The 24,728-nt window shown below is 43.8% G+C and overlaps 1 protein-coding gene across 2 annotated transcripts in view; it reads left to right on the top strand.

Annotated features, from left to right (window-relative positions):
- Positions 1 to 1,260: 1,260 nt before the first annotated feature.
- Positions 1,261 to 24,728, top strand: part of BTBD8 (BTB domain containing 8) — a 60,521-nt gene continuing 37,053 nt past the window's right edge. For both annotated transcript variants that reach the window (XM_075286534.1, XM_075286535.1), the window contains exons 1-9: positions 1,261 to 1,501; positions 5,012 to 5,194; positions 6,237 to 6,421; positions 9,060 to 9,177; positions 11,692 to 11,781; positions 13,653 to 13,733; positions 14,572 to 14,668; positions 20,521 to 20,609; positions 23,224 to 23,326. In XM_075286534.1, coding sequence (XP_075142635.1) covers positions 1,392 to 1,501; positions 5,012 to 5,194; positions 6,237 to 6,421; positions 9,060 to 9,177; positions 11,692 to 11,781; positions 13,653 to 13,733; positions 14,572 to 14,668; positions 20,521 to 20,609; positions 23,224 to 23,326 — 1,056 coding nt within the window. In that variant the 5' untranslated portion in view covers positions 1,261 to 1,391. The remainder of the gene's footprint in view (positions 1,502 to 5,011; positions 5,195 to 6,236; positions 6,422 to 9,059; positions 9,178 to 11,691; positions 11,782 to 13,652; positions 13,734 to 14,571; positions 14,669 to 20,520; positions 20,610 to 23,223; positions 23,327 to 24,728) is intronic.

A 24,728-nucleotide genomic window follows, 5' to 3' on the forward strand; every position in this document is an offset into this window, starting at 1 on the left:
GCTTCCCCGCAGTCTCACTCACAAAGTTGTAGGCGTGATGTGACATCATCACATTGCGCCTACACATCCACAAGCCGAAGCGCAGCAGTAAAGCAGGTGCTGAGCTGTGACAGCTTCTGCTTTACTTGCGAATGTATTCGACTCATCTGTGTCCTCTGGATGCCGATGAGTTGAAACCAGGACATACCTCCCGCCGACCGGGACAGGACACCGAATCCGTGAATGTCCCGCGGAATTTGGGACACTTGGGAGGTATGTAATAATGTACAGCACCATGGAATTAATATAATAATGTACAGCACCATGGAGTTAATATAATAATGTATAGCACTATGAAATTAATGGTGTTATATAAATAATAATTGGTGACAGGTTCCCTATATAATGCTGTATACTGACTCCTGGGTTCCCTATATAATGCTGTATACTGACTCCTGGGTTCCCTATATAATGCTGTATACTGACTCCTGGGTTCCCTATATAATGCTGTATACTGACTCCTGGGTTCCCTATATAATGCTGTATACTGACTCCTGGATTCCCTATATAATGCTGTATACTGACTCCTGGATTCCCTATATAATGATGTATACTGACTCCTGGGTTCCCTATATAATGGTGTATACTGACTCCTGGGTTCTCTATATAATGCTGTATACTGACTCCTGGGTTCCCTATATAATGGTGTATACTGACTCCTGGGTTCCCTATATAATGGTGCATACTGACTCCTGGGTTCCCTATATAATGCTGTATACTGACTCCTGGGTTCCTTATATAATGCTGTATACTGACTCCTGGGTTCCCTATATAATGGTGTATATTGACTCCTGGGGCCATGAAGTATCCTGGAGGGAATATATTGGTGACAATGTAAACTTTGAATGTAAAGTGATATCAGCAGCCTGGTGAAGTCCTCTCTCCGGCACACTGCGGGTTAATGCCAGCCCCTTTCCCGCCTTCCCGGCCACCTGTTCCTTTCTGGCCAATAGCAACACACTCCAGTCAGAGACCTGATCGCCATTGGTCTATCTTTCTCTTTGGAGGCGTGGCTTCCGGGATCGCGTCATCTCGCCGGGCAGCAATAGTGATTCGAAAACAAAGTGCAAGGTGCATGACTTGTGCCCGGGCACCTTCCTGCAGCGGCCCTTGTCTGGGTCTGGGGCCTCGCGCTTGTGTGACCCGTCCCGGCCGCTTGTCTCACTGCAGTGTTTCCCTTGGTTGGTTGTCTGCGTTGGTGTTATGGCTGCTGCCTGGAGTTGAGGGAGGACAAGTAAATAGCAGCGGTGACTGTAACAGCTCCTGTCATGGAGGACTTGTGTGAGCTGCTGGTGCTGCTATGACATTACTACTGCTGGGCATATGCCAGTCCACATCACAAGCTACTCATCATGGCGTCTGCCAGTCGCACAGACCTCAGGGGCTTTACTGCTAAGGATGCAGCAGAGCGGCGCAAGCTGAGGGATCTACTCAGTGATCAGCACAGTAGAGATCTTCTCAGGTGATGTATGGGTCTGTTACTGGCTGCTAAGTTGCATATTCCTCTGTACCGTTTTGCGTCTGCAGCACCTACGCAGGTCTATGGGTCCACGTAGTTACAGACAACAAACCTACACTGTGTAGTCTCATCGTAACGTCATATAGTCTTTGGTCTGTCCTCTATGTCTGAAACACTCAGAGCAGGTTCACATCTGCGTTTGGGTTTCCGTTTGGGGAGTCCATTTGGGGACCCCCCCCCCCCCCCCCAAGAGGAAATCTATATGCATTAAAAAGCGGTTACCTAAAGAAAACCGCAGATCCCATAGACTGTAATGGGGTCCGTGTGTTGTCTGTGCCAAGTTTGCAGAGAGAAAAGTGTTCCCTGCAGGACTTTTCTCTCCTCATGTGTCGTGCAGAAACCACATGGACCCCATTATAGTCTATGGGGTCCGCAGGTTTCCCAGGTAACCGCTTTTTAATGCATATAGGTTTCCGTTTGGGGGGGATCCCCAAGTGGACTACACTAATGGAAATCCGAACACAGATGTGAACCGGGCCTAAGTTCACCTCAGTCTATTGCTCTGATCCATTATAGGCTCAGAACAACATACTGACTAACCCCTTGTTCACATTTCCGTTCGGGAAGTCCACATGGGGACCCCTCTAATCGGAATACCGAACGCAACTGCAAGCGGAGTGCAGTAAAAGCACACAGACCCCATTGACTATAATGGGGTCCGTGTGCTGGCCGCGCGCTGCCCGCACGAGTTATGTGGACAGGAAAGTAAAGTAGATTGTGAACTACTTTCCTGTTCGCATGATCACTGCGGAGATCTGACGGCAAGCACACGGACCCCATTATAGTCTATGGGGTCTGTGTGCTTTCACTGGCACACCGCTTGCAATTACGTTCGGTATTCCGTTCGGGGGGGGGGGCTCCTCATGCAGACTCCCCCGGACGGAATCCAAATGCAGATGTGAACGAACCTTAAGTGACATAATGATGCATGAGGATTGTATACCTTGTAATGTAAAACACAAGACACAGGCTTTCCTTCATCTTCTTTGTTATTGTTTTAGATAAGTGATAAAGTTGCGCCTACACAACTTCACCCTCCATCTGATGCTGTTTTCACATTGGTCCGTGTGTCCATTGTTCGTAGGACCAGAACATTGGACACACGGACCAATACAACAGCAGACACCAGCAGTGCCCAATGGGCCGCATTTGTCTATAATGGGATCAGTCAAGTGTCTGTTCTTTTTTAGCTGAAACCACCAGACGAAAAAGTCAGATTTGCGGCACTTTTTTTGTTTGCCATTTTTTTTTTAAAGTGCCCTTTGCAGCAGACTCCAGCACAGAGGTAAACCCAGCCTGAAAAGTGAAAAGCAAGATGGAAGATGACCTCAGTTTTACATTTCAAATATACTGTAAAGGGTTTGGTAGTGAAGGTCATCAGAGTTAGATTAGTTGGGTCTGACAACTGACATCCTGCCGATAAGCTATTTGAGTCCGGAGCCCCATTTGGCGTTTTACAATCACTGCAAATTGCCCCACATTGTAGAAAAAAACGTGCAGCGGCAATACTGCAATTTCCAAAACTATCACTTATACCTACGGAATTGCTGGAGATTTCCCTATGGATGTATTAGAAGCAGAAAGGCCGCAGAGGAAAACTCTGAAGACTCTGTGCAAAGCACTGAGAGTAAAACCGTGATGTGTTTCTGCCGCGGTTTTTCCCGCATTGCTTTTTCAATGTAACAAGCTACGTGGCGACTTAGCCTAAAGCGGCCTTGGTGATTGGGAAAGCGCTGTGTCCCTTTCAGGCACCTATGATGTTTTCACATGGCCTGTTCACAGTTTAATGGAGCCAAGCTGTAATACCAAGCACGGCCACTGTACAGTGTAGGGCACTGTGCTTGATACGCAGTAAAGAGGCCTCAGCACTAATTCAAACAGCTGGTAGGTGGTGGTGCTCGGTGTCGGATCCCAGATGATTTTTGATAATTTAGGGCAGAATTTAATCTCAAGATCAGCTCCAAATGATGCCTGAAACCATACTGCACTGATTTCAATGGGAGACGCTCTGATTATTTTTTATCTCTAGCCGATTTATTTATCTAGTGAGCATCATGGTCCCTGTGCTCGGCTTCTTGTGCTGGCTGTCTGGGACATGATGGACTCTGCTCTACTCCTGCTGCTTGTATATAGAGTAGAGCGGAGTTGGTCATGTGACTGAGAGCTGGAGCGTCCTCAGCAGGTGGAGTCGGAGATGGGGGGGAAAAAAGTTTCTGACTCTATCTGCAAAATAAAATGATTATTTCTGCTTATATTATACACGTCTTAATATTGTATAATCTTATATACATAGTTATTTTATAGGAATGAAATCACTGTCTTTCTAATAAAGTACAGGATCTTTACTGATTCTGATCATGACTGTCAACCATTTGTGAAGTAGTCAGGGTTGAGTTGAGGTAAAATAGTCAGTCAGTGGTTTGACCAACCGTCTCCACAGCCCTGGTCAGCAGGAGAGGCAGAGGTACAAGACTACAGTCCCCCCAGTACACTCTGTAAGGCCCCTACACATGACCAAGTGTATTGTCCGAGGAGACTTCTGATGCCGTCTTCTGTTCTGATAATTATAGAGTAGATCTTATCCTGATCCATGAAATTGGAGCCCTCTTTTTAACATCTCTTGAAACAGTTCCCAAGAAAATGGTCTGGGGGACTCCCATTCTTAAGATAGACGCAAGTCCTGCCATTGGGATTTTCATTTCTTGGAAGTTTTTGCATATCTTGTCTACAATAAATTCCAAAGAACTCATACTCTTCTCCAGTGATCCCTGCTAGTCTCTATTTCTTGGTCCTGTTATGCTCAGCAGATCACTGGATGGGTTGGATCACTCCCGTGGCTAGCAATTTTCTGAATGGGAGGCTCTTCTATATCCAGAGGGATGAGAAAATTGATTTAGACACTTTTCACCACCTCCCCCCATTTAAGTTCTTAGCATCTGTTAATAGGCGCCACTCCACTTATTCTAGCACAGTTGGAATTCTCTCTCTAACCCCTTCTGCTACTGAGTAACAAGTGCAGTTAGTTTTGGTGCCTGATGTGCTATTTAACCTCTGTAATTTGATAAGGGCAACGTCAGGCAGGGGGATATGATTCAGAGCTCCAGTCACACCCCTTGTCAGCTCCTTCATGATGTCCATACAGTACAGAGCCTAAATAACATAATAGGCACTAAAAATAACAGCATTGATTGCTCCGGAAAGGTGGGGGCTAGAGAAAAAATTCCAACTGTGCCAGAATCAGTGGTGCAGTGACTATTAATAGAAGTAAAGAGCTAGACCTGTTGTGGATGATGAAAGATCTTCTTTAAGAAACTCTGTAGTCTGCAATAAAAACAGGTTTACCTATTTTTACAAAATCTTGAGATCAGTAGGTAAAAGGTGCAGCGTCCCCTAAATGTTGTTCCTTATTTTTAATAAATAAAAATTCATAAAAATATTTTGTTTCCTCTTCAGACTTTTGAATGAAGAAATTCACACTGATGCCATTCTACATGTTGGACAAACAAAATTCAAAGTACACAAGGCGGTGCTATGGGCGAGAGCCCCTGAATTCTACAAGTGTGTCACAAAACAGGACACGGGAGACTCTTTCACTGTACAAAATGTGGAGCCGTCTGAAATACAAGCTTTTCTAAAGTAAGTCTTAAATAGGTTTTGTCTTACATGTGTAATTCTTGGGAAGAATATGCAAATCTGTCTCCCAAGATGTAAACAGGGAGACAGTGCCTCTGTTTGCTGCCCGCTATAGCAAGCAACCCTGAACAACATGCCCGACTTCCCAGAAGCCTTTGCTGCATGATGCGAGGTTATAACCAAATCAGTTTCTCAGCTACGGATGGCACCGTTTCTGTCTCTTTGGACGTCATCAGCGCAGCATAGAGAGAACTGATTTGGTTTAAGTGAGAGGCTGTGAGACCAGATTGTGGGGATAACGTCACTCCTTAGGGAGGGACCACCTTCTCAGGTGTGTGGAGACTTATAGCCATGTGTAATTCTAGGAGATTTTCAGTCTGCATTTTTTTTCAGTCAGATTTTCAGTGAAAATCTGCAACAAATTTCCGCTGTATACACATCTGTGCGTATGTGTCCATTGTTTTGGGTCCATTGGAGGACTAGAACAATAGGAATAAGGAGCGCTAAAATTGTTGATGCCAACCTTGACTATAATGGGATCCGTCGGGAGTCCATTTTTTCTTTGAGAGCCAGTTCCTCACAGTACAGCACTATAGAAGGGTGTTCCTGACTGTGAGGAACTCCCTTCTGACGGTGAAGAGCTGCGGTATCGGCACTGATAGCTCTTCACCCAGGGCACAGATCGTGAAAACAGGCAGTGTGCTGAATTCAGCGCACTGTCGGCTTTCTAGCGGTATATAAAACCGCATGTGCCCCAAGTGATGAAAGTTCCTCTTTAAAGGGAATCGGTCATTATTATCTAATGTGTATAAGCATCCACCAACAACAGATGAATTTCAACATGGAACCTAAGCTGGAACCAGAGGTGTGTAGTAACAACTTTCTCCCCATTCAAAACACATGCATGCTTAGCTGACTTGACTATGTGTATGTATCCGGGGAGGGGGGTGACGTTAGCTCATCATAGTCTTGATGACAAATTTATTTTCTGTACATATACAGATACACACTTTTCCTATATTTCTAATACTGTTTTGTCTTTTAGGGTGATATACTCCTCTCCCTGGAATGTTAGAGAGAGAGAAGATCACATCCTTCAGATGGTACAAGATCAGTCTTTGATAAATCTGGAGAATAGCCATGATGTATGCAGCCATGTGGGAAACGACAACACGAGTAATGAATGTGTAGCTCAGAGAGGACCTGCAGAGGAAAACCACAACTGCGACGGTAAGATTCACACACGTTAAACAAACCACTATTGGGTCACAGAGTAATATATTGGCTCCATATTTGAGCCATGACTATATAGCCAGGGTGCAAACACTCAATTATGGAGAATAAATTATTATTATTATTATTTTTTTGCTAAAAATATAGTACAGTATCTAATAAGCCAAAAGAACAATCTCCTGGTGTCTGCAGAATGAAGTGTGAGCGATTTTCATCTGCTCAAAATGGATCTGTCATCAGATCAAATAAATATTTCAATGGGATTGTCCTATTAGTTTTTTTTCGAACAATTGATAATGGTATAAAATAACTAACAATATAATATGTTTACCTGCCTCCTGCAATGATATAGCATGTGGACATACACTCACCGGCCACTTTATTACACCATGCTAGTAACGGGTTGGACCCCCTTTTGCCTTCAGAACTGCCTCAATTCTTCGTGGCATAGATTCAACAAGGTGCTGGAAGCATTCCTCAGAGATTTTGGTCCATATTGACATGATGGCATCACACAGTTGCCGCAGATTTGTCGGCTGCACATCCATGATGCGAATCTCCCGTTCCACCACATCCCAAAGATGCTCTATTGGATTGAGATCTGGTGACTGTGGAGGCCATTGGAGTACAGTGAACTCATTGTCATGTTCAAGAAACCAGTCTGAGATGATTCCAGCTTTATGACATGGCATTGCATTATCCTGCTGAAAGTAGCCATCAGATGTTGGGTACATTGTGGTCATAAAGGGATGGACATGGTCAGCAACAATACTCAGGTAGGCTTTGGCGTTGCAACGATGCTCAATTGGTACCAAGGGGCCCAAAGAGTGCCAAGAAAATATTCCCCACACCATGACACCACCACCACCAGCCTGAACCGTTGATACAAGGCAGGATGGATCCATGCTTTCATGTTGTTGACGCCAAATTCTGACCCTACCATCCGAATGTCGCAGCAGAAATCGAGACTCATCAGACCAGGCAACGTTTTTCCAATCTTCAATTGTCCAATTTCGATGAGCTTGTGCAAATTGTAGCCTCAGTTTCCTGTTCTTAGCTGAAAGGAGTGGCACCCGGTGTGGTCTTCTGCTGCTGTAGCCCATCTGCCTCAAAGTTCGACGTACTGTGCGTTCAGAGATGCTCTTCTGGCTACCTTGGTTGTAACGGGTGGCTATTTGAGTCACTGTTGCCTTTCTATCAGCTCGAACCAGTCTGGCCATTCTCCTCTGACCTCTGGCATCAACAACGCATTTCCGCCCACAGAACTGCCGCTCACTGGATGTTTTTTCTTTTTCAGACCATTCTCTATAAACCCTAGAGATGGATGTGCGTGAAAATCCCAGTAGATCAGCAGTTTCTGAAATACTCAGACCAGCCCTTCTGGCACCAACAACCATGCCACGTTCAAAGGCACTCAAATCACCTTTCTTCCCCATACTGATGCTCGGTTTGAACTGCAGGAGATTGTCTTGACCATGTCTACATGCCTAAATGCACTGAGTTGCCGCCATGTGATTGGCTGATTAGAAATTAAGTGTTAACGAGCAGTTGGACAGGTGTACCTAATAAAGTGGCCGGTGAGTGTATATCACCACTGCCTCCAGTCATTGGATACGGCCATGATGAGGTAGCTGTAACTAGCCCCTTGGCATCTAGTCTGAGAGTGAATGGCCTAGTCTCCATTCTCTACATATAATAATACATTTTATTTATATAGCACCAACATATTCCGCAGCGCTGTACAATTAGTAGGGTTCAAATACAGATGAAAAGATGCATTACAAAGAAAGTCATTTCACACAATGGGACTGAGGGCCCTGCTCGCAAGAGCTTACAATCTATGAGGTAGAGGGGGTGACACACGAGGTGGCAGGGGCGGCATATCCTACAGATATGCTATAAGTGTATAAGATGGAATAGCCCTTCAAGTTCTCACAATCTTTCTCCTCTATGATCCTGGGTAGAAGCTTTTTTGTTACCACATACCCTGCACTAATTATTGTGACAGAGGGGACTGTATTTTAGGACTATGGAAGGTACGCAGTAGTCTGAGACTGTGCTTGTGCCTGTAATGGATGTCTGAAGAATCTAAGTAAATGGAGCTGGCGGGCACAGCCGGTGACATCATTTATCAGTGTCTGTCGTCCCACGCCATACTAATGCAAGACGTTCTTCAGGGAAAGGGAGGAATGATGAGTCTTTATTTTTTAATACCAGCACTTTTTAAGGTATAGTTTTAGGGGCCCACAATGACTGTCAAGGACTGGACTTCTATAAGGACATTGTGGCTGCTGTGGTCTACTATAGGGTGGGGTGGACAATCTACACTCAGACATGAGATGCATTGAGTGATGACTATAGGCAATGGAATATTGGATGTAGCTCCATTTTAAGCTATATGCAATATTCTATATTAATATAGTGTCCTCATGACTTTAGATTTCATTGCATTAGCGTAGTGTTATCATTTATTACATCTGCATCTTGTCAGAATGGGTTGTACAGTACCGAGGATGCAGGTATCTTCTGCTGCAAAGAGTATGACAGCAAAAAAAATGCATCCAATAGTGATTTATGTGTCTCTCTATTATTTGTATTATTTATACGGGTCATTTTTTTTCTTGTCTTTTTATAGATATTTCTAAAAGCGAGGCAGCGTCTGACCTTGGCAAAGATTTGCTGTCACTTTTCAAACAGTCCTTTGCGACTGACATAACTATCCAAGTGGAAGAAACTCCTCTTCATGTGCACAGGTATTAAAGCTTCTTTCTTAGTATTCTCTTTTTTCTAATAATAACAGTTTGCCTAGAAGGGGAAATACACAATAGATTGTCAAAAGGAAAACCAGAACTGGTTATAAACATGAGGTTGTCACATTGTAATTGGATATGGAGGTTGGGCATACTGGATTACATTACAGAAATAACAAAGAAAGCACAATAGACAAGGACGGTGGGGAAGGCACACAGGGGAGGAGAGGTAGGCTTCAGAGACTTTGCGTGATACAATGGGCGTCCCAATTAAAATGTTAAAACTCAATAAAAAAATATTTGAAAACAATGAGACCAGATTACATTAAAGGCCTCCATCTTATGACTGAGAGAAGCGGTCACATGTTCTAAGCTGTGGACATCCTTCATCTGGGCCGTGGGAGGCTGCACCCACCTCCAGTGAAGGGCTATAAGCTGTGCAAAGGAAAAGGAACCTAAGACGTTTTCTTACCTAAATGCCTTGGGGGAAGATTAAAGGGATCCTATCATTAAAATGCTATTTTTTTTCTGAGTAACCTGTAGGAATAGCCTTAAGAAAGGCTATTCTTCTCCTACCTTTAGATGTCTTCAAAGCGCTGGCGTTCGGTAGAAATCCCAGTTTTCTTTGGTATGCAAATGAGTTCTCTCGCAACACTGGGGGCGGGCCGAGCGCTCAAACAGCACTGGGGGCGTCCACAATGCTGCAAGAGAACTCTCCAGCGCCGCCTCCATCTTCTTCAGGAATGGCCTCTCCCCGCATCTTCTTCCGGCGCTGGGGTCAAACTTTTACGCATAAGCAGAGCCAACTGCATATGCCTGTGGCCTCTTAAGCGAGCGTACTGCGCATGCGCAGTACACTCCTGTAGTTCAACGGAGTACAGAGCGTAAGCGGACACAAAAAAATGGCCGCAGACATGTGCAGTCGACTCTGCCTGAGGCCCAAAGGCCCAATTTCCATTCCCATCACTTCATGTGCAAGAGGTTGTGTCATATTGTTATAGAAGAAATATAATATAATATGGACACTGGGATATAGCTTCTAGCTTTTTATATCGCATACTAGCCTTGTAAACGCTTGAGTATGATCTCCAGATTTTGATTGGTTCATGAGTTTTGCACATATTGTGCATTTAAAGGATTTGTCTGGGATTGTCAAAAAATCTGGCTACAAACCATTACCAAATAACACTAACATGTAGGGTTGGACGACTTAATCAGATGAATTCAGTTAATTTGCCCTGAGTATTAACAGAATTGTCTAATTACGGTTTCCTGACATCCTCCATAATTGTCTAGCCAGTGTTCACATGTTCAGCAGCTTGTTGTGCATGAATGGCATCCTGTACATCACTCGTATGTCCGCTGTGGACAGTCGGTGACATTAATGGTGTAGCTATATGTGTCCCAGTGATTGGCTTTAGCAGTCACATGACTGATGTACGTGACATCACTCCTGCAGGATCGGAGGCGACCACTGGGGTTGTGGGGGGTTGAATGGATGAGCCTTGGTTATTTCTTTGTTACTATATAGCTGGTTATTTTTGGCAGATGCTAAGCGACTCCTTTAATGTCTTTGATATCACTGTGTTTGCAAGCCACATTAAGCTCCGTATCTGTTTCATTTAGTTTTGCACTGGTGTGATGTGTGGATTCTAGATGATATTATATGACGCTCACAGACAGCGGAACGGTTTCACTGCATAAGCTAACCACGTCTGTGCGTTCTGCCTGTAAGATCTTCTGCTACCCTAAGCCTGTTATGGCTGTAACACTGAGCTTTGTGTTTGGGGAAAAGATAAAAATGGTAATGAGGACAGTCCCTCTGTGTGTTTATCCACAGTTCCAGATCTCAGATTTAAAGTGGCATTTAGGAAGGATATTTTCGGATATGAAGTGGAAGTGCTCACCAATATTTAGATATTATTTTTTTTTTTTGCATTCATAAATCTTGAACGTTCTTGTCGGGGAGATTTATGACCGGGTAATTTTTACCAGTCCATATTGGCCTGGACTGAATGTCTAGTTCCTGCTTTCTGCATCTTACCTGTCAGCTTTGCTGTGTAGATTGGGACGGAGTCAGCAAGTGGTGGGTCAATAATTACAACATTAATAAATAATAAACACACTTAGCAGTTTATTGGCCCTGATTTTGGTGTAAATTGTGAAAAATTGTTGCGAATTATTGCACTCTTCATGAAGATTGGCAAAATTTTTTACCTTTTTACAACGTTTACTCCGGAAGATTAAAATGTTGTGTAAAAGGTGGCTGTTGTCTCTCTAGGGTGGGATAGGTGACGTGTCTGATGGGTGGAGGACCCCTGCCGATCATGAGAAGGGAGATCTATGTCGTGTCTCCATTTACTGAGCGTAGTGCAGCAACCGGACGCCTGGAAAAAGAGAGGGATTGTGTAATGAAACTGAAAATAAATACGTGGAGCTTCCCTTGTATTGTGGCTTATAAACTGTTATTGAGATTTTAATGGCAACCAATTTATTATCTGCTTAAACTCTTTTCAGGGCCATCCTGTGCGCCAGATCCAGTTACTTTGCCGCCATGCTGAGCGGATGTTGGGCTGAGACCTCTCAAGACCTGATCAGGATTGAAGGGTGATCACAGTTTACATTTCTTTAATTTATTCACCACATGCTTATCATGCTATAGTATTACAAATGGTGAAATATTTCTAAAAGCATAAAAGCTAACCTGCACAGTAAACCTATGTTTAATGTACAAAAATAACAGTTTTATTTCAGTTGTTTATCTAGAATGGCTGTATAACAAGAAATTAGATGGACTTTCTTGGGTTGCTTCTCTTTGCAAACTTTAAAAATCGTAATATAGTTGTCGACCACGCGCTAATTTGGGCCAACAGTACAGGCCATTCTTCTCAGCCCCCACGAACACATGCATGCCCTGCCAGGACAGGTGGCCTATCTCTTGTGGGAACAAAAGAATGGGCATGTTGAAATCAGTCCACATATTGATTTCAGGGGGCACAAGCATATTAGATGGTTGATATTGACACCTTTGGCTGACTTTTCTCTGTGAATGGGCACATTTTGTTTAAGGAAGCCCAACAATGTACAGGTAACCTGTACAGTCAGGGCAGCCCTGCTCTCCACCATCAATCCTATAGAACGTCCTGTGTCCCATGTAGATAGCAGCCCTGCTCCTCGCCATTGATCATACACTAGGTCCCGTGTCCCATATACATAGCAGCATCTTCTTATCCTTGTATGCAGATAGCAGATCTCCTTGTTCTGTTGAGCTTTCTGAGATGAGTGAATTTTAAATTTTTATATGACTCTACAAAGGGAGTGAGTTGTTCCTTAAAGGGATCTTAGCATTAAAATCAGATTTTTTTTCTTGATCACACATAGGCTATTTTTCTCCTACTTTTAGATGTCTTGTCCGCACCGCCATTCAGTAGAAATCCCGGTTTTCGTCTATATGCAAATGAGTTCCCTCGCAGCACTGTGGGCGGGCCCCAGCACTCAAACAGCACTGGCGCGTTCCCAATGCTGCGTGAGAAATCTCCAGAGACGCCTCTATCTTCTTCAGGAACGGCCTCTCTGCGTGTCTTCTTCCGAAGCTGGGTTCAAACTTCCACGTATGCACAGTCAGCTCTGCCATGGGGCCTTGGGCAGAGCTGACTGTGCGTGCCCCCAGGCCACAAGAAAATAGCCGCTTACACCAGCTTACTCTGTAAGCGGCCATTTTTCTCGTGGCTGTAGGCATGCGCAGTCTGCTCTGCCCGAGGCCTAGAAATTTGAATCCCTGCTCCGGAAGAAGACGCGCAGAGAGGCCGTTCCTGAAGAAGATGGAGTCGGTGTTGGAGATTTCTCTCACAGAATTGAAGACGCCCCCAGTGCTACGAGAGAACTCATTTGCATACAGACGAAAACAGGGATTTCTACCGAACAGTGGTGGCGTGGAGAAGAAATCTAAAGGTAGGAGAAGAATAGCCTATCTTAAGGCTATTCCTTCGTGTGATCGAGAAAAAATGTGATTTTAATGATAGGATCCCTTTTAAAATCATTACTTAACCCTTAAATACTATCATTGTGTCTGTCATATAGCACTATCATACACCTATCATTATGATAGACAGCATGATAGTACTTAAGGGTAGAGATGAGCGAGTACTGTTCGGATCAGCCGATCCGAACAGCACGCTTGCATAGAAATGAATGGACGTAGCCGGCACGCGGGGGGTTAAGCGGCCGGCCGCGTCAAAGCGGAAGTACCAGGTGCATCCATTCATTTCTATGGAGCGTGCTGTTCGGATCGGCTGATCCGAACAGTACTCGCTCTTCTTTACTTAAGGGTTAAAGTACATAAATGAGTGTTTTGGTTGCAGTCTCCTGCATCTTTCTCAAAGGAGTACTTTGTACAAAGTTGATCAACCATAACATTAGCTGTATAACCATCAGCGCTATAATGATGTGAATTCAATATCATGTTTTCATTTCCCCAGTGTTAAACAAGCAGATATGATGGTCGTCCTCCACTTCATATATGGAGGAATAATGGACCTTCCAAAGAACATTGATGCAGGGTAAGCAGTTTTTTTTTCAGTTTATGGGCATGATTCATCTGCCCTGCACTAACCACAAATTAGAGAGAATCGTTACAATGACACAACAAACTGTATATAAAATATTATTTACCAGCTGTCTCCTTGTCTTTAGCTGTACAGTTAATATGATGAGACAAAGAATTTTGTTAATAAAGCCCCTTATCTTCTAATGATCAGGAGTAAATGGAGCACCAGTTATGGAATCTATTTGTCTTTCCTTCACATCCACCTTTGGTCCCAAGTCCTGATCGCTGGGTGATGCGGCTGTCCTGATCCTGTGTCTTTAATGGCCAAACCCATTTATTTGAGGATGCAAACATATGTGATGCCAGGGGAGACGTTATTTAATAGGGCATGTAGCTGCTATCTGATCTGTGCATATATTGGCTCACATTGAGGCCTGTGGTCAGCGATGGGCCGAGCGGTCGTTTCCTGTGCGTCAAAAAGGACCTGGAAATAGAACCTAAAAAGCATCAGAGGATTAAAGGGATTCTATCAGGTTCCAAATACCTCCCAAACCAATAATTGTGCCACGTCGTGGCCTTTAAAAGGCGTAGTATCATACCCCTGTGGTCACAGACCCGGATGCATTGGCAGGATGATTTGCATACCCATAAAAATAGGATTATCTCTGCATTGCTACATAGGTTTGTGACCACAAAAGTATGTTTCTATTTAAGGCCCCGACATGGCTATATGAAGAAGGATATTGAATATGTTATACATAATGTTGATAACCTAGTAGCAATGACATGTTAAGTTTGCAGTGTGGTGATGCCGGTCTTCACTTGGTTATGCTTTTTCTTTCCTCCTGCAGTCAGATTCTCTCTGTCGCTGACATGTATGGATTAGAAGGACTTCGAGAAGTTGCCATTTACACTCTGAAAAGAGATTACTGTAAATTTTTCCTTAAGGTACTAAAATTTATTGAGCACTGAGCTCTTATTATGTGTCTTATTGTAAAATATTGCTAACTTATTCTTAAAGGAAACCTGTCACCATGAAAATGTAGTGCAATCTGTAGGCGTCATGTTATGTAGGATGATAAGTAGTGAGTCCAGAGGGCGGTCCTAACAGTGACTGACAGACTCCCCTCCATGACTGCGCATACACAGACAGCTGTCAATCACTGTCATGGCCGCCCACTGGTCTCCGCATAAAGAGAATAGAGCTATGGTGGAATGAGTTGTCATTTCCATTTGTGCCTGTGATCTGAATTACAGTCTTTCCAGGGTTTTACTAGCATGTCACTATATTGTATTGAATTGGTTTCATGAGAAATTGGGAGTCTTTTACCAAATTCACTGTTACCAATATGGCAACAGTTAACGCATTTGTACAGGTAAATGGTTACACAATGTAGCATGGTATGGAGGAAGACGTGGCTAGGCATGTTGATTTGTAGGAGTCCAGTGGGAGGTCCTACTAAGTGTAAGACTGCAATATCTGTAGGCTCACCCCCAGGCTAGGGGTACGAACAGGGCCTCACATATATAGCTGTGGCTTCCATCATCCTGCACATCTATATATACAGTACAAGTCTCTTTCTGCATTGGTGCCTTGTGCTCATGTCAGTTTGTAGTTGGTTAAATCCTATACACACGTTAGCAGGGTCCTGCACGTATGTCCTCCTCTCGGATGTCCATTATCCATTATTACGGTGCACATGATGGATTGGATTACCTTATAATAGTCAGTGAAGATTGGATTTGGCACTGTAATATAAAATATTGATTGCTGAAAAGGGAAGTTGTTGACATGACGGGATATGATTTCATTTACTTTGCTGTCATTCACAGTTGCCTGAGCTAAAAGCAGTCGCCGCCGAGCTGCCCAGTCCTATTAACTATGAGTACATGTGTCAGTGCAGGTTATCCTATAGAGAGACTTATTATAAATCAGAGTGCAAGGCTATAAGGTGATGGTGAACTAAATCTGGAGAGATCAAGTCAACCAATTGAAGGTCATTTCTTACTGGTGTTCTCATTGCTTGGCTCCTTACCGATCAGCTGTACAGTAATCTGTCAGCAAGTGTTCTATTTAAAATCCCAAAATGGGCCTGCCTGGGGATGGTTATAAAACAACAAAAAAATGAATGTTTGCCTGGGTTGTGGTGTGTTTTGTTTGTTTGTTTGTTTTTTAGCTTTGAACTTTGGTCCTCCTTGTCAGTCTTTGTATACATGGGAGCAGCAGTGACATGCCCATTTACAGCATTTCACTTCTGCATTCATGTGCCATATACCTTAGAGGCCAGTAACTCCCTACAACCATGATGGCGAACCTATGGCACACGTGCCAGAGTTGGCACTCAGAGCCCTCTGTGCGGGCACCCATCTGTGGAACAGATTATACTGTGTGGGGCCAGTTTGCAGCAGATTACACTGTGGAGCAAATTGTACAGTGTATCGGCCACTGTGGAGCAGATTGTACTGTGTGGGGGCCTTCACTATTTTTTATCACATTGTATCTGTTTTATAGCAGACAAGTGATATTATTACAGACCATCTGTAACTGTCCACAACTGTGGATCCGCAAAGTATTAAGGTTAAATTGCCGTGTTGGAACTTTGTGATAAATTAGTGGGTTTTGGGTTGCAGTTTGGGCACTCGGTCTGTAAAAGGTTTGCCATCACTGCCCTACAGTATATGGGCACGCTATTGCTCCAGCCAAGGAACATGACCTTGTTGCAGCAGTGGAGAGGACTGGAGTGGTGGGGAGGAAACTCCAAAGTATCGCTCCTTTTATTGTTTTATAACAATCCCTAATGCTGGGCCCATTATTGAATCACTGGTACTGCAGCACCGCCACAGGAGGAATGAAGCATTACATGGACCCTACCAAAATCAAATGGGCTGTCCGTGTATGCATGAGCAGACTGGGTGCTCCGGAGAGAAAGAGGCCTATAGCTGGTGTGGCTAGTCACTGAGGCTCCTGAGTGTGGTCCCCACCTCCCTTTTATAAGTGACAGATTTCCTTTTAGCTAGGTGACTCATGGTAGCGTATGATCTACTCTAGTTCTGTTCATCACTGAGATGGTTCACCATTTAGCACTTGGCTGTCTAGTGGTTCTATCACATTTTCATTGTGTTTGTTTGTCAGCTGTGTGTCAGCAGTAACATTTATAGAACTGCTGTGTAGGAGCAGATGTCTGCCGTACTGCTGCGTCATCTGCTGCCGTCCAAGGGGCGACAATCTAACGAGCTATACCATTTCTGGCTCAGATGACATTGTCCGAGGAATCGTTTTTTGCTGGACTCTGGCTTTAGTTTTTGACATTTTGCTCGTTTTCGTTTAAACAGTTTTTATTGTTCCTTGGCTTGCCTTTTTAATGGCGGGAGTAATCCTATTATGAGTGGTATTTAAGTATATTGCTCACCAGATAATTTATAGCATGTAGTACTTGGCATTCGAAGCTCTGTACAGAGGGAAGATGAACAGTCTGAAGGTGCCTATATATCTTCTTGATATGCTATAGGCAGCATAATATGGTGTAAAAGGAGCTGAGCACATTGATATATAGGTTTGCAGGAAATGTTTCAGTGTAACTTGTCATTTATTCATTGAAGTCTCTGCTCTTTCTGTGTTGTGTAGTCAAGGAGGTGGTCCCCCTGATTGGACCGCCCTCTTGACTTCTTAGGAAAGAAAGATGGGAAGAATATGCAAATCTGACTTCCATGATGTAATTAGGATGCCAGTGCCTCAAGAATGCACATCAATAGAGGGCGCTCACTGAGAATGTGCAAGTCTATCTTCCATGATGTAATTAGGAAGACAGCGTCTCAGTCAAGCAAACCAATAGAGGACGCTCCCTTTAATATCATGCCGACCTTCTCAGAGGCCTTTGTTTGCAATGATGTTGGGATTATACCAGGTACAGTCTGTCAGCCAAGGACAGCTGTTTCAATGTTTTGCATCTCATCAGCTTGGCGCAGAGAGGACTGACCTGGCAGAGGTGAGAGGCTTAGACAGGGTTGGGGGGATATCGTCACTCCATAGGGAGAGAACCACCATTTAGGAGTGTGGAGTCTTATTAAAGGCCTCTGAGAAGGTCGGCATGATGCTAAAGGGAGCGCCCTCTATTGGTTTCCTTGACTGAGACTCTGTCTTCCTCATTACATCATGGAAGATAGACTTGCACATTCTCAGTGAGCGCCCTCTATTGGTGTGCATTCTTGAGGCACTGGCTTCCTAATTATATCATTGAAGTCCGATTCTTCCCATGTTCCTTTGCACAGTGGAGCGCTCATGGCTTAATAAGACTCCACACACCTAAATGGTGGTTCTCTCCCTATGGAGTGACGATATCCCCCCAACCCTAGGAAAGAAAGAGCAGAGATCTCAATGGATAAATGACAAGTTACACTGAATCTTATCCCACAAACCTATATACTAATCTGGTCTATAACATACTGCCTGCAGAATGGACTGCATTTGTTCATGTGACACTATCAGTTTTGCTGGTATCAAATTCCTCTGCCCTGGTTGCAGAGGTATTGGTACGGTTAGTTTCAGTACCCATCTCACTGCACTGTAAGAAAGGCGGGCTTACCACTTGCTGGACTCCCCTCACTCCTTTATATGCAGCACACTGTCAAGGGGTGAGCTTCACCACGCGGCCATGATGTAGAGTGGTAAGGCCGCCCCTCATCAACGACTGGTGGTAAAGATCACCCTCCGACAATACAAGACTAGAGAAGTGTGATGCACATAAAGGAGTGAGGGGAGTCCAGCCAGAAATTTCACCCACTGTTACAAAAGAGGAGTGTGCTGCCTGTCTGCTAAATAAATGGGAAAAATATGCAAATCTGTTTTCCAAGATGTAAATATAAAAAAAAACAAAAAAACTTTATAGTCTTCAGTAGTAGATACCTTTTTAATGGCTAACTAAGAATGATGACAGATGACAACGTTTCGGAACTCTCGGCTCCTTTCTCAAGTAAGTTTAAAAACCATTTCTGAAGGAGTAGATTTATGTACAAAAGGACACATAGGGATAGAATTCTAGGAGGAAGGGGGGGGGGGGGGAAGAGGGTTATTAGTTATTGGTAGAAACAATGTAAGCAATTCCAGGTTCTTATCAGTTCACAGAGTCTCAGGTCAGTGATTTCTGTAAGATGCCATAAACCCATGTGACAGATTTAACCCCTTCTCCAGTGTTTGAAGCAGGGTCATAAGTTTATACTCATAAATACGTCGCTCTTTCTTTGATTTAAAATTCCTTCTTAAAACCAAAACTATCATGTGATCGGTGATATTATGATCCTCATTGCAGAAATGTTTTGGCACGGGAAGGTCCGGTCTTCGTTCTCTAATTGTATGGCAATGTGAATTCATATGCGTTCTAAGCTGCTGTCTGGTCTCTTCAACATACAGATTTTCAATGGGATATTTGGTTCACATTATTAAATACACTACATTAGGTGTGTTACAGGTGAACGTACCTGGGATTTTATATTCCCTTTTAGAGTTTGGTATCTCTATCTTGTCAGTGGTCAGTATGTGAGGGCAAGTTTTGCACCTTTTCTGTTCGCATGGAAATGTTCCTTTGTTAGTTGGAGGTGACAGTGAGCTGCTCACAACCATATTCCTGAGGTTTGGTGGCTGTCTTTAGCACAGGAGAGGAGGGTCTGGAAATATGGATTTTAGACAGTGGTCTTTTTGTAGTAGTGGATGTAATTTGAGTGTGATTCCTCTGTGTCTCCAGGTGGGGGATATAAATGTGACAACCAGGGGCACCCGATTGTTTTCCTATTTGGTATTGTATGTTAATAAATCTGATCTTGGTATTCTGGTGGCCCTAGTGATTTGGTTATCAATTGTTCTTGGATGGTAACCCTGCCTCAAGAATGTGTTTTTGAGGCCTCCAAGGTGTTCGTCTCTATCTGTAGGGTTTGGACATATGCGATGGTATCTGATAGCCTGGCTGTAGACAATGGAGTTCTTTATGTGTTTAGGATGAAAGCTATCCCATCTTAGGTAGGTTGGTCGGTCAATTTGCTTCCGATACAGCGGTGTCTCAATTTTGTTGTCCTGTATCTTGATGACTGCGTCCAGGAGTTTTTCATGGAAAAGTGAGGTATGAACGCTGAATCGGTGGTGAATCACAAAATTCATCCTCACCCACAATTACTTTTCTTTTGGTGACTGCATCTATCTACAGCAGACTGGCACCGCAATGGGGAGTAAAATGGCGCCACAGTACGCTAATCTCTTCATGGCCAAGCTTGAGAGTGACTTCCTATCCACCTGCACCATTAGGCCTCAGGCCTACTATCGCTTCATGGACAATATCCTAATCATTTGGACCGGGTCTGAACAACAGCTGAAAACCTTCCATGAACAATTCAACCAGTTCCATCCCACCATCAACCTGACGCTCAATCACTCCTTCCCTGAAATAAAGTTCCTGCATTTTACAGAGTGGTGGGACATCCCAAACACAAACCTTACAAGTGTGTGCATCCTTTATACAGTGGATACAGCTGTGCGCTGGTAAACACATGGTGGGAGTGTCCGTCTTCCAGGACTATAGATAGTCTTTGTTTTATGGTAACAATAAACTTGTTTCTCAAGCGGAACTTGTAGGAAGTAAACCATCTCATAAACTCTTTTCACCATCAGATCATGGGAATAGTTCGACGCTGATAACTCGACATGATTTACTTCTATTGCGTTCATTATTGTTTTACAGATATTTGGAATGATTTATTTTTTAATTTTTTTTTTCCTTTTTGAGATTTATTTATTTTCCTTCCTTGTGTTGTAGCCTGTAGCCGGCATGCAGCAGTCTGTGTTGGAATGCCTGTATATTGCTCATACGGTGGGGGAGGAGCCTTTGTATACATCTTGTATGCGGTGAGTACATACATAGCAATATTGCATACCGCTATATTCCGTTACCTTTATGTTATAAATACAGTCTTTACTTCTTCTGAGATTAAACAATTTTCTCTTTTCAATCGAGAAGTAGTAAATCTATAAAAAGCTGCTAATATCATTTGGAAATCTATACGATCATATTATTGCGATGACTGCTTTATACAGAGGACAGGGAGAGCAATATAAACATAAGTGATGTGGAATATGTTGGAGCTAAATAAATAAAGATTTATTATCGTGACCAAGATATCCCTATGTAGATTGCACCAAAATATTATTATTATTATTATTAATAATGATAATCATCATAATAATAATTAATAATAATTTTATTTATATAACACCAACATATTCCGCCTCACCAGAGGGTATAGCAACAGACAATATTAGACATTACAGTGTGACAATATAATTATCATATCAAACAGGGAGTGAGGGCCCTGCTCACAAGAGCTTACGTTCTATGAGGAAATGGGGTGACTCAAGGTCAGAGGGCTTGTTTGGTACAATGGTCCAGCCATCTTATAATAAATAAGATTGTAAAACTGAAGCTGCATAAGCCGTCACCAGACGGTATCTGGGTATATACGGATACTAAGTGCAAAGAGTGCAGAGTGACTTCCAGATGGAGGCGCCTGCTTCTGAGGAAGAGGGTAGAAAGGCTTAGAGCAGTGGTCCTCAAACTGCGGCCCGAGGGCCACATGTGGCCCGCCAAGCACTTCTGTCTGGCCCCGCCGACAACGCCAGCAGGCGTGCATTTATAATGAAGCTCCTGGGGAGCTCGGGCCAGACTATGGAGCACACTTCACTTTATGTATTGGAGGGCACCGCTCCCGATTTCTGTGTGACCTGCTCTGCTTCCGGCCCACTGTTTAAAAAGTTTGAGGACCCCTGGCTTAGAGTAAGGAATTGTAGAACAGACCTGGGCAATGAACGGCCCACGGCTCACATCCGGCCCTCTAACTGCTTCTGTCTGGCCCACATAGCTAGTGGAAGGTTTTTCAAGGACCTGTGATGATGTCATCACAGCCTATCACCAGGATAGGCTATGACTCGTTAGTGGGCGGAGCCACACGGGACTGTGCTTCCTGCAAGCTGCCGGCAATGGAGGCTGCTGGATGATAAAGAGAGAAGAGACAGCATGTGTGAGCAAGAGGGAGGAACTAGGGGCAGATGTAAGGGGTAGTTGCACTGAATGCACATGGAGGGGGGACATTAAACTAGGGGGCAGATGGAGGGTGACATTAAACTGGGGCAGCTGGAGGAGGATATTAAACCATGGGGGGGTAGCTGCCCCAGTTTAATGTCCCCTCTAGTTTCTGCTGGTTTATACTGGGGCACCAGGAGAGGGACTTAATACTGTGGGACATTTGGAGGGAAACGTTATAATGTGGGGGGTATAATGTTAGGCTGACTGTAGGAGGATTTTACTTTGTGGGGCACATGGAAAAATGATTGAGAATGGGCGGAGTCAGCAGAGAAGTGGGTGGAGCTAAATTTGCAGTGCCGCGCATGGCCCTCTAAAACCGTTACAATTTCTCATGTGGCCCCATGGGAAAATTAATTGCCCACCCCTGTTGTAGAACAATGTGATGTTATGTAATAAGTCTGCCTAAAAACGTGTCTGTAGGACATGCTTGAAGCTGTCCTAGTTTGGTATTGATATGGTTGTACAGCGTGGAGCATTCCAGAGCACCGAAGCATCTCAAGAAAAGTCTGGGAAATGGGAGTTGGATATTCAGATGACAGAGGGTATAAGTCTAAGGTTATTGGCAGAACGGAGAGGACGGTTAGGGTGATAGACAGTGACAAGGTAGGAGATGTAGGGTGGTGCCGCGCTGTGAATGGACTTGTGGGTGAGAGTTTATATTGTATTCTGTCGTTTATATTGTATTCTGAGAGGTCTATCAGTTTCCTGGTTGGCTGTTAGGATCATCACTCAGAGCAAAAGGGAAGGACTGAAGAGTGTTCTGTGCAGTGAGCCCTGGGCACCGAACATGAAGGGATCGTCTCCTGGGCACATACGATGGTGGTATTGGGTGCATTAAATGGAATCTGTCACCGGGGAACGCATTGCATTCTGCAGGGATTATGTTATAGGGCAGGAGGAGCTGAGCAGGTTAATTATATTATTTTGTGGGAAAAGATTCCAAATAACTTGTAATTTATCCACTGAAATCTCTGTGCTCTCTTTGCTATGGTGTCAAGAAGGCAGTCCTATCAGTCATTGCACAGTCATAGAGAGGAGGCTGGCGATCACGGAGGGACCCGCCTTCTTGACCAAATAGCAAAGCGAGACACTGAATTTTTGCAGGTGGATTTGTGATGCAAAAAACGCCTTAAAAACATCTTCCAACTCTGCCATTAATTTCAATGGGAGTCAGGCATAAATATCTATAGCGAAAAAAAACCCATTGTGATCAATTTTCAGGTGGATGCTGTGAATGAGAAATAACTCAGTGTGAACATACCCTTAGAGAACACGAGTCAGCCTGTAACAATAAGGTCTATCAATCTACGTATGATAACTGTATAGTTAATTTTAACGTTCCTTTTTTATCTTTCTGCTTTTCCCCCCCTTGTAAATTAGTTGGATTGAGAAGTATTTTGTGAAATGTTGGTCCGAGAGAAGCTTTGCCAATTTGCCGGCGGTCTTGCAGGAAAGCTGCCTTAATGTTCTGGTCCAGTCACTCGTGAGTATAAATAAGCTAGTCGTCATTGTCTTTATCTCTATTATATAGCAGAGTATCCAGCGGCATTGTTTAGCTGGTGGTTGGGGGCGTTCACATTTTGTTTCCGTGCTCAGTCGATTTTGGCTAGCCCAGAAGATGAGTTTTTCTAATATATTAAATTGGACACAGTCAGTGATGCATGCAGATTCTGTTGAAACCCAACGCGATTTGTCTCGTATCCTATAAACGCAGCCAAGTCCTTTAGTTGTGTCTGTATTTTTCTAGTGGGTTCTGCAAGCATAAGGTATTGCCTCTATGTGAGGGGGGAAAAAGTACAATTTTGCAACCTCATAGGCCTAATGGCTTATGCTTATCCCGCAGATGTGGTGCTCGCTGGATAAACCAAATTATCTGTAATCTATTTATTCAGACCAAAGTTAAAATTAGCTGCTAACTCAGTGATTCTGTTCCTGTCTATTGTTAAATAGGTCAGCGCCTCCAGGATCAAAATTAGTTCTCTGTACCAGTAATGTGACTGCCAGGGTCTGCCAATGACTGACATGTTTTAAAATGTGCTGCAATGACACTGTCATCTTGGTGTTAATGTGATCTTTCTGCTCTCGGAGCTATCCTAAATACATGTATTTTGTATTGCGCACCTTCTAGATACCTGTCAATATTAAAAAACTGAATTGATGACACAGGACACAATTTGCATTTATGGAATAAATCGCCATATGATCATTGTAAGGCCGGGGATACACATAGCGTAATAACTATGGGTTAGCCACTACAAATTCACCAAGCTAATCTGTGGCAATTTACATTTGCAGTATAATGAGTGTGATTTAAAGGGATTCTACCACTAAACCAAGATTTTTTTTCTAATTATCACGTCGGAATAGCCTTAAGAAAGGCTATTCGTCTCTTACCTTTAGACGTGGTCTTCGTGGCGCCATTCGTTAGAAATACCAGTTTTAACCGGTATGCAAATGAGTTCTCCGCAGCAATGAAACAGCTGCAACCCCGCCTCTTTTGTCTTCTATTGTCTGTCCAACTTCCGATACCTGTGCAGTACGCTCCTGTATTGAACTACAAGAGCAAAAGCGGCCTCCCAAAAATGGCCACCGGCCATTTTTGGGAGGCCGCTCTTGCTCTTGTAGTTCAATACAGGAGCGTACTGCGCAGGCGTCAGAGGTTGGACCGAGACGGAAGACAGAAGAAGCGGGGTTGCAGCTGCTGATTGAGGCGTCGCTGGAGTGAGCTCTCGGGCAGCAGTGGGGACGCCCTCATCGCCGTTTGAGTGTTGGGGCCCGCCCTCATTGTTGCGGAGAACTCATTTGCATACCGGTTAAAACCAGTATTTCTAAGGAACGGCGCCACGGAGACCACATCTAAAGGTTAGAGACGAATAGCCTTTCTT

This window comes from Leptodactylus fuscus, chromosome 9, assembly GCF_031893055.1.
Source record: "Leptodactylus fuscus isolate aLepFus1 chromosome 9, aLepFus1.hap2, whole genome shotgun sequence".
In the NCBI taxonomy this organism is placed as follows: Eukaryota; Metazoa; Chordata; class Amphibia; order Anura; family Leptodactylidae; genus Leptodactylus; species Leptodactylus fuscus.